Consider the following 10,237-nt stretch of genomic DNA (forward strand, 5'->3'; position numbering starts at 1 on the left):
AGGTGACCTATAGATTGGGCTGGGTGGTCTGGCCTTTTGTAACCGCTCCCACCCTCAGTTTGGCGTCTGCGATGGGCAGGGTGCCAGCACTTGCTGGGGGGCTTTGGCAGGTTCTCTCTGTTTCCCCCGACTCTCTGGGACTCCGTGTCATGCGTTACTGGGAGTGTGTAAGTGTGCGCCTGTCTCGTTCCTCCTAGGCCAGAGAAGCCCTCTCTGGGCCTTGTTTTCCCTGAGTCACAGCTGCCCTAGCTTGTTAGTTAAAAATAGGCCTGGCATACCCGCCCTGTGACAGGCCCTCCCTACTCAGGCTGACGCTGGAATGCTTACGTAAATATTTGTAGGAGCGCAGGTTGGGATCATTTCTATTCCAGGATCTTCTTGCCTTGACTCCTGGAGCAATGAGGGGACGGTGATGGCGGGAGAGTGAGGGCCAGCACGCGTTAGAAACACTCGGGGTAGCGGCACATTATTTGGGAAGTGGCTGGAGTTCAGGGTGGTTCCTCGAAGCCAGTGGGACTGGTTGGTCATTCGCCATAGGGACAGTGGCTCAGCTGAAAGTCCAGTTTGCAATCAGACTGACCAGGGTTGTTCAAACCCCATTTCCACTCCTTGCTGGCCCGTGGTCTTAGACAAGTTCCATGACTTCCCTGAATGCCAGTTTCTCCGTTGTGCATTATCTACCCTGCTCGGCCGGTTGTGGGAATTAAAATGATCACGTGTGTAAAGCGCCTGACAGGGCCCAGCATCGTTTAGCGTGGCTACTACTAGGGCACCTCTAGTCTTGCCAACTGCTGTGCCAGCAAACACTCCACCTTTGCATGGGACATTAAGGAAAGAGCTAGAGGTTCTGAAGGAAGGACACAGGAGTGTCCAAATGCATGCCCAGGCCTCTTTCCAGTGCTACTCAGATCTCATCATTGTTGGGTTCAGCCACTATAGTGTCCTTAAATCACTTCAGCAGCTGCCCAGTAGGGCTGGTAACTCAGGACTCACCAGCCGCAAGAGGACAGTAACTGAGCTTAAAATAGAAGTGTCCCTTGAGGGCTGCGCAGGCCCCTGGGGAAAGGCCTGGCAGTGTCTGCCCATCTAGGCAGAGCCGGACTCTGGGCACTGGGGCTGCAGACCTCTCCCTGTGAGGCAAGCCAGGCTTCCTTGGTTCAGAAGCCCTGAGGGTACGTGTCCTGAGCCCACTGGTTGCAGAGCCGCCCTCCGAGAAAGCAAGCCGGGGAGGATGTTGGGAGCTGGGGGTCTAGGGGTAGCCGACACCAGAGGCCTGGCAGGCCAGTGAGCTGGGTGGGTTGGACTAGTTCTGGCCTTGGTTTTGGGGTGTGAGGGAGCCACTGGGAGGCATTTTTAAAGGTGGAAAGTGAAGCCGTGCTGTCTAAGGGCAGATTAGGAGAGGCTAGGCCAGGCTATTTGGCTGATGTTTTTTGTTTTGTTTGTTTTTTTGTTTTTTTCCCATTGATTTTTTTTTTTTTAATGGGAGAGTGGCAGATAGAGAGAAAGACAGAGAGAAACATCGCAGTGAGAGAAATACATCGATGGTTGACTCTCACAGGAGCACTGACTAGGGCAGGCCAGGGAGGAGCCGCCTGCAACCAAGGCATGTGCCCTTGACCGGAATTGAACTCGGAACCCTTTGGTCTGCAGGCCGACGCTCTATCCACTGAGCCAAACTGGCTACGTCTTATATTTTGTGTGTGTGTGTTTTTTAAGGCCCCAAACAGGTCGTTGTGTCTGAATATAAGTGTGTCAGAAGCCAACCAGGGCATGCCCACAGAGCAAGGCCCACACAGAAAGGTCAAGCCCTCCCCATTGCAGGAAGATGCCCAGACGGGGCAACTTTGTGCTCAGAGCAGCATCCCTCTGCTGTTTGTACATTTTGTCTGACTGGTGCCTCCTCCCCCTGCAGGGGCCACCATGGAGTCTGACTTCTGCTGACCGGACCCAAGCAGGAGGGCACAGCCGAGACCGCGGCCTGTAGCCAGTCGCCATGGCTTCCCCCAGCACGGATGGCCAGCTCCAGAGGATCATCCGTGATTTGCAAGGTACGGTCAGGCCGTCAGGCATGCGGGTTTGGTGTGGAGGGAGCTGTGACTGCTTTTGCTTTTGCGGTTGAAGTTCAGCCCTTTCATCTGTGTTCACACGGGGAGGTGTGGGGGACGTTGATTGGAGCCCTCAGGACACATTATATTGAAATATTCGGGGCTCAGCTGTCCATCCTGTATGGCTGGGAGACCCCAACGGCCCTTCTCTCTGGGCACTGTCAGGGCACTTTGTAAACAAAATCAAATACTCCTTTCCAGGTCCGGGTCTGGTTTCTGTGTGTGTGTGTGTGTGTGTGTGTGTGTCTGTCTGTCTGTTTTCCTGGCTGAAGCACGTGGCTCTGGGCTCTCTCTGATGGAGACGGGAAAGAATATTCTCCTCTCTGAGCAGGAAGACCAGATACCAGTCTTTCTGGTTTTGCTGTCTCGCCTGCTGGGAGTGGGCAGGTAGCCTATCCTGAACGAACTCCGGAACTCCGAGCTCCGGTTGTGGGCCTGCTGCTCCTAGGCATCGCCAGGCCCAGGAACTCAGCCTGAGGGTGCACAGGAAGGCCCCTGCCACCCCGCCCCCCGCCCCAAGTGCTCAGTGCACAGCAGTCATCTGACCTCTCTGCCAGCTCCTCGTTTGTAAAATTCTACATTGTCCTTACTCTTTTTCATGTTTAAACAGCTCTGATGTGGGGATCATCTTAAAATTAATTGCATCTTAGATTTGTTGAAGTAAGGCACTTCCTGCCTCACACGGCTACATTAAAGGAGGAAGACTTGCAAAGGCCTGGCCCCTGGCTGGGCCCCGTTAACAGAAGCAGGTACTGTTGTCATTCTTGCGATTGTCACATGACTATTTGCACATTCTGGGTCTTCTTGAAGCCTGGACTTCCCTGTTCTGAGCGGTGAGGTGATAGTGAAGGGAGAGTGAAGAAACATGGCCAGAACGAAGGATAAGGCTTTCTGGCAGCCAGTGTTAGGGGACTGCTCAGTGATCCATCCACACAGCAAACATTTGTTGACCAAGCAGTATGAGGCCGGCATGGCGGGCCTGCAGGGATGGCCTGGGAAAATGCCCACCCCGGGAGCTGTTGCAAAGTGCCTGTGGGCTCTCGGGACACCTCAGCGCCTTCTGACTTGGCCTTACGTCCCTGGGGGTGGACACAGCGCTTCCCGTTTGCGAGGTGCTTTGCCATCATCGACCACTGCCGCCTCGTGCTTCCTGGTTATCCTGCTTGTCTCCTGGAGGTTGGCCTCCACCTGGTTACGTGTTCCTGTTTGTTGTCTTAAAGATGCTGTGACAGAACTAAGCAAAGAATTTAAGGAAGGAGGGGAACCCATCACCGATGACAGCACCAGCTTGCATAAGTTTTCTTACAAACTTGAGTACCTCCTTCAAGTAAGTGACTCTGTAACGTGTTGATTTCTGCTCTGTTGTCTTGTTTCCCTGATGGGCGACTTGTCAGCTTTAAGGATGTGGTCCAGGAAGCTCAGTGGAGCCATTAGGCCGTCCTGGTTAGACCGAAGGTCAGAGCAGTCCCCATCGTGACTCGGGTCTCCAAGTGCCATCCTCTGGGGATTCGGCAAGTTGCCCCTTAGGACAGTGGTTCTCAACCTTCCTAATGTCGCGACCCTTTAATACAGTTCCTCATCTTGTCGTGACCCCCAATTTCATTGTTACAAATTGAACATAACTAAAGCATAGTGATTAATCACAAAAAAATATGTAATTATATATGTGTTTTCCGATGGTCTTAGGCGACCCCTGTGAAAGGGTCGTTTGACCCCCGAAGGGTTCGCGACCCACAGGTTGAGAACCACTACCTTAGGAGGGTTTGGGAATCCAGAACATTCTTTAAAGACTTAGGTCAACTTAAGGCGGGTAAGAAGGTTTCTGTAGAGCCGGGATCTTAATTTGGGGGAGTCACGTCCCCTTTTGAAAATCAGGTGAAAGCTGTGGAATGTCTTCCCACACAAACATGCGTATGTGCACACACCAGTCACATTTTGCAGGAGCATGTGGGCCTCTGAAGGTTGTCCAGAGGCCTGTGGTAGAGCCTTCCCGCCCAAAGCATTGTGGTCCGTAGGCCAGCAGCACCAGCTCACCCAGGAGCAGGCTGGAAATGGACGCTTGGTCCCCACTCTGAGTCAGCCCAGGGAGTTTTCTTTCACACACTTGCAGCCTAATGCTTGTGTCCGCTGGTTCAAGTGCACAGACCAGGGAACTCTGCAGATGCAGAAAAGTACATCAACTTCAACAGGAAGGAAATGAACCGATATGTTAACAGAAGTTAATCTTAGGCATTATAATCTTTTCTATTTTAAAAAAATATTTTTTATTTTTATTGATTTCAGAGAGAAAGGGAGAGGGAGAGAGACAGAAACATCAATGATGAGAGAGAATCATTGATTGGCTGCCTCCTGCACGCCCCCTACCAGGGCTCGAGCCCAAACCCAGGCATGTGCCCTTGACCAGAATCAAACCCAGGACCCTTCAGTCTGCAGGCCAACACTCTATCCACTGAGCCAAACCAGCTAGCACATCTTTTCTATTTTTTAAAATCCAGATTTCCTAACATATCTGCATGTCTTCTATAGTCAGAAAAAAAATGCTGTAAAGTGTTGTGTTATTGGAAGATACACCTATACATTTTGAGCACCATTAGTTTTCAGCGTCACATCCCACCAAGGTATACAGGATGAGAGCCCGCTGGAGGGGTGCCCCAGCCTGTTAAAGGACTCCTGCCCTGTGCCCTTTCAACCTGTTCTCTGTTTTACTTTGTGAAGATATTTATGGACATTTTTTGTCATGTAGCCAGTTTTGGTTTTGGATTTGAAATGATTCATAGCTGACACTTACTTGAATTTATTGTATGTGTATTAAAACATTGATGTAACGGGTTAAATCGCACTAACTCATTTGCCTAAATTGAGACATAGTTAACACACTTCATGTTGCCCTTAAGACTTTTCACTTGTATTCCTTTGTCATAAGTTGTTATATATCTTTATCAAGGTTGTTATTAGCAGACTTTGGTGGTCTCCCACCCAACTCTATGCATAGAGATCTCTTGAAGAGATAAATTGGGGGGGGGGGGCAGGGGTTTCTATTCCTGAACCTTAATAGTTGTATGACCTCGAACCAGTTATTTAACCTCTCCCAGCCTCAGATCTGTAAATTGGATTAAAGCACCTTCATTTGATAATAAATAGAAATAATGCCGTAAAGGGCCTTGCCCAGTGCCAGGCAGCCAAGAAGCTATTGTTAGTTATCATTTAATGAGATGAACGGCAGTGGGTCTGGACCGCCTCTCTCCTCCTGGGCAACAAGAAGGACTACTGGGATTACTTCTGTGCTTGCCTGGCCAAGGTGAAGGGCGCCAACGATGGGATCCGATTCGTCAAGTCTATTTCCGAGGTAAGTAGAGCAGCCAAGGACCCCACGTCTTCCTGTCACTGGTCTTCAGCGTCTCTTTACAGAGAACTCTGCTGCAGACAGTCAAGTGAGGAAGTGGTGTTACGGGTGGTGAAGTTAACACATTAGCCCAGGTACACTCAGTGCCCACTGTTGATGCAGGGAAGCCGCCCACATGAGCCTTCACCCAGCCGAGCCTGTTACTAGACCGCAGCCCACACTCACAGCGGGCTGTTCACACTGTGGTCGGCCCATGGGCCCCCGGAGGTGTACAGCACCTGCTGAAAGTGTCAGTTTCTTAGATAAATTCTTCATGTTTGCTGGGCTGTTTGCCTGCAGGTTTTCCAGAAACCTTAGATTTGAAATGAGAGTGATGTGGGATCTTAAGAGACATTAAATGCCGGTGTGCTAAGCAGCTTCCCACGTTAAGTGCTGAGCCCCTAGAGCAGAATGCCGTGGCTCCTCTGTTTTGCAAAACTCCAGAACAATCTCTCTGTCTCTCCCGAGTCTCCCACTCCCAAGGAATCTCTTTTTCTCTCATACGCCTAGTCCATCTGAGAGTAAGAACTTTACATATTAGGGAGCAAGTGACCCCCTGGATTTAGAGCAGGAGGCCTAGAGGATTTGGACATTTCATCTTTTCAGTGTCTTGTCTGTAAGTTTAAGGATACTTTAAAGGCAGCACCGTGCTCCTTGGCTGGCCTCCTGCAGAGACCGCAGAGTCAGGTGCTCCCGGGAGAACTCCTTTCCAGCGCTGGAGCCAGCTGGTTTCTTCTTATAGAGAATGACAGATACGCTGGCATGAGGGCTGGGCGTTTTCCACCAGCTGCACCTCTGACATCTGAGATCATGAAAGATCCCAACTTGAGGAGTTTGTTCTGCCAGTGTCTTTCATGTCCGTGTAGCGCAGACGGGTCTTGTGAGATCTTGCCTGGTGGGCCACTGGGGTCTGTGATGTAGAGCATGCTTGCTGCACCCCAAATCTGGAGGGGGTGTTCAGTGTTGCCCTCCTCTCCATACGCTGAGGAGTTCCCTTGCACTCCATCTCCCGCTCCTCACAGCACCTGGGCCTGCGACCGCTGACCTCCAGCAGCTCAAGTCTGGAAGTACGTTTAGTTTAGTCCTCATGGCCCCGGGTTATGAAACGCCTCCATCTGCTCTTTAGCTGGTTCTTATTCTTTACTCACAATTGCAGTCCAACCTTTCGAGGCCAGGAAACTGTCTTCTAGAAGCAGGAGCGTTCCCTGCTTGCGCAAACATTGTTGGGTTTCTGGTGACTGACATAGGCCCCGCCGCCCAGAGGGTGCAGTCCTCTCATCTGTTGAAGACTCTGCTCTCTGGGCACCACTGAGCTTGGGATGTCACTGGCAGGATGGGCTGCTGGGCTTGGGTTGACTTTAATCAACAATCAGGTGCCATCCCGGCCAATAAGCCAGAAGGTAAAAGTTCATGGGCAAGAGCATTGTCTGGGCCCCTCTGGCCCCTTTGGGCGGAGGCAGCCATGTGGACCAGAGCAGTCGAGGGCTTTCACCCGCCACTTCTAGAGGTTCAGGATGGGCTCACGCTGGGCTCTGCGTCTCCCCACGAAGGGCAGAAGCAGAACCTGCCTTCAGCTTGGTTGTCAGGCTCCTGGCACGTGGCCCGCGTAAAGCGGAATCAGCTCTCATGTACCTTGCAGACTTCCTGTCCTCGCTGCTGCTGTATCGCTTCCTGATAGACTGCATATGGTCTGATTGATTGCTAATAAATTTCAGGAATTAGGCCATAAGAGCGGACCCAAGATCTTAAAACGTAGAAAATAAAATGGCTGGGCAGTATTTTCATTTGTAATACAAGGGAACCACTGTTCTCTTCCCTAACGGATGTTTAAAAAGACCTTAAAATAAATAGCTCCCTTTCTGTATATAAAATACATTCCATTAATGGGCCTGGTTAAAAACAAGACTCACGTGTTTTCCATTAAAAGGGTAAATGTCCCAAATGCTGTGACAGTGGCCGTTTTGCTCCTAAAGACAAGCCGCTCCCTGGGAGCTCACAGACACGGAAAAAAACACGCTTCGTTTCACCGCACCCGGCTCAGCTGTTCTCGCTGCCCGAGTTCCCTAGCCGTCACCACTGGACACTTTGTTCTCACTTCACTCATCAGTGGCAGAAGTGCTTGGACATAGTGATGTCATCAAGATTCCCCCTGGGCATCTATCACGGCCAACCGACTGTAGACAGGCCACCCACCTCCCTTCAGGCATCCTGACTTTACCCCAAACCCACAAAGCTGACATGGAAAAATGTCTTACAGCCTTTGTGATTATTGAGGTTTCACACCTTTTTATTTTTTAAAACGACTTCATGTTGTGGTATCATCTCCTTAAGTCAACCGTGAGAAGTCGGATAGCTCTGAGCTAAACAGTGCCTGGCCTTCCGGAGCCGAACCATCGGTGGTATGAATCCTGATTTGCAACTGGTCTCACGTGTCTTCTGTGGCTGTCCCCTAGGTCTCGTCCATCTTGGCTGCTGTGTGTCCCCAGCTGGCAGAGTCTGACCAGCACTCTCCCTCTCCATAGCAAGCTTCCAGAAACCTTTAGAAACCATGTTTTGTTACAGTGGGGAGAGGTTTCGAAGACAGTCCTGTACCCAGGCCCTCCATCTAACTCCTCCACCCTGAAAGAGAACTGTGCTCCTTTTTCATGACCCCCGCATAGCTGGGCCACCTAGACGCACCCCTGCCCCCCTCCGCCACCTGCTGACTAAATGCAGTGAGTTGGTGTAGCTGCAAAGAAACCCACCAGGAAAGTGTCGACGATGCGTGCACTTCACTGCTGGTCTCATGAGGGTGCAGAGGAGGCAGTTATACAGTCATTAGAACTTCTTAGAAGTCCCCTTACACAAGCCTGCCTTTGCCCTCCTCTCTCCCCCTCCACAAGGGCTCCAGCCAAGCCCGGTAGGCCTCTTCCGCCAAACAGCCCAGACCAGCCACGCTGACCAGCTCGCTCAGGCTCACTTCTGGTGTGAGAAGTCCGTTTTCGGCCTCCAGGTTTCATTCTGAGTATTCCAAACTAAATCATACAGTTCTTCTCTGACTCCAAACCCAGAGACTCCGATGGAGTAGAACCCACAGGTGTTCGGAGCCTGTGAACACATCTTTCTGAACCTGCCTATAGGTTATTCCACAGGTTATTCTTGGAGGGAGGCCCAGAAGAAGGGACCCACTTCAGGCTTCGCTTGGGGGGTGATGTTATCAGATGTTTGTGTCCTTTGAGGGACATGAGTGAAGCCGGTGTACAGGGTAGAACTGGGTGACGTTGTCTGTGCTATTTCTGTTTTATGCAGGCCATCTATGGGTGCTCACAGACATGCGCCATTATGACTTAGGCTAACAGTTCTGCATCCGCATGTCATCTTTTTCCAGCTCCGAACATCTCTGGGGAAAGGAAGAGCATTTATCCGCTACTCATTGGTGCACCAGAGGCTGGCAGACACCCTGCAGCAGTGTTTCATGAACACCAAAGTGACCAGGTAAATGCCGACAGCTCTGGCTTGACCCTGGTCCATTCACAGGTGAACCCAAGTGCCCTGGTGAATGTAATGACACCTGCGGCTGCAGTGTCTGCCCTTGTGGCACAAGCAGTGCCCTCCCACATCTGTCATCCTCACGTGGGGGGCAAAGCACTAAGTGCCCCCCCTCCTCGCCCCCAGGCTCCCCGTGCTGAGTCTGAGTCCTAGAGCAGGAGCGTGGGTGCAGATTGACAAGCAGTTTTCCCTGGGGGTGGCATGGCCTTGGCAGGCACTAATGAGTGGACACACCCCACTGGTCTTCCTGGCCTGTCTGCAGAATCACCTGTGGGGTTTTGAGCCCCACTGAGCCTGGGCCTCACTGAGGTAACCACCTGCCAGGCATGTCTGGGCACCCTGGAGGTCATGATGGGCACCGGTGTGGGAACCTTTGTGCCACTAGTGATGACCCCTGGGGTGGGGGAGGGGTTGAGTGTGTTAAGCAAGTGGAGTGAGTGTGTCAGACCAGGACCCCTCTTCCAGCTCTGCCTCCCTCTCCCTAGGGAGCGTGCCTCCAGGTAATCAAAGAAATCATCGCTGAATAAAAAAAAAAATAGGACTGTTGGGGGAACATGCTTTGTTTCATTTTGTCACCTTTAAGATGGATTTGCTTAAAGGTGTATTTCTCACACAGTGACACGTGAGGGGCTTTGTGAATGCATGTGAGGTGAGAGAATCTTCACACATTGGATTTGCAGGCTGTTTAGTTCTAGTCTTTGGTGAGAACAGCTTGGCTTCCAGTGTTTAGGAAGCCAAGTTCATGGGCATCAGCCAAGTAGCTCTTTAAACTCAGCAGTGTGTCCTTTTAAATTCTTCCTGCTCCAGGAAGTGAACAGCGGACACCTCACAGTGCAGATCTTTTGTTCTTTGTCTTTTAAATTGGTGTCAGGACAGAAATTAGCGGTGAGGTCAAAGTCCTGTAATGAATTCTCCAGGAGGAATCGCAGATGAGACAAAAAGGGTGTTCTGTCCCCTACAACTACCCTTTCTGGGCAAGTAATTGAGATTTAAGGTTTCTCATATCCTTTTTGAGAAATAGATCTAACAGAAATAATAAGTGTACAAGTATCTAGTTCATCTCAGGAATTTCTGTGAAGAGCAGGCTTATAGGGGAGTTAGGAGCTGCAGTGAAAATCCCATGGGGTGGGGGGGCGTGTGTCTGTCTGTCTGTCTGTCTGTTCACTTTAGTAGCCTGTGTTAGAATTGGAGGGGGCAGCGCCATGCTGAGAGCACTCAATCC

General features: G+C 51.0%; 1 protein-coding gene across 1 annotated transcript in view; it reads left to right on the top strand.

Moving 5' to 3' along the window:
• FYCO1 (FYVE and coiled-coil domain containing 1) overlaps positions 1–10,237 on the top strand; it is a 59,965-nt gene that overhangs the window by 8,889 nt on the left and 40,839 nt on the right. Inside the window, exons 2-5 of the mRNA XM_015561284.1 lie at positions 1,913–2,048; positions 3,326–3,436; positions 5,318–5,451; positions 8,855–8,961. Coding sequence (XP_015416770.1) covers positions 1,994–2,048; positions 3,326–3,436; positions 5,318–5,451; positions 8,855–8,961 — 407 coding nt within the window. The 5' untranslated portion in view covers positions 1,913–1,993. The remainder of the gene's footprint in view (positions 1–1,912; positions 2,049–3,325; positions 3,437–5,317; positions 5,452–8,854; positions 8,962–10,237) is intronic.

The sequence above is a fragment of the Myotis davidii genome, unplaced genomic scaffold (genome assembly GCF_000327345.1).
Source record: "Myotis davidii unplaced genomic scaffold, ASM32734v1 scaffold395, whole genome shotgun sequence".
In the NCBI taxonomy this organism is placed as follows: domain Eukaryota; kingdom Metazoa; phylum Chordata; class Mammalia; order Chiroptera; family Vespertilionidae; genus Myotis; species Myotis davidii.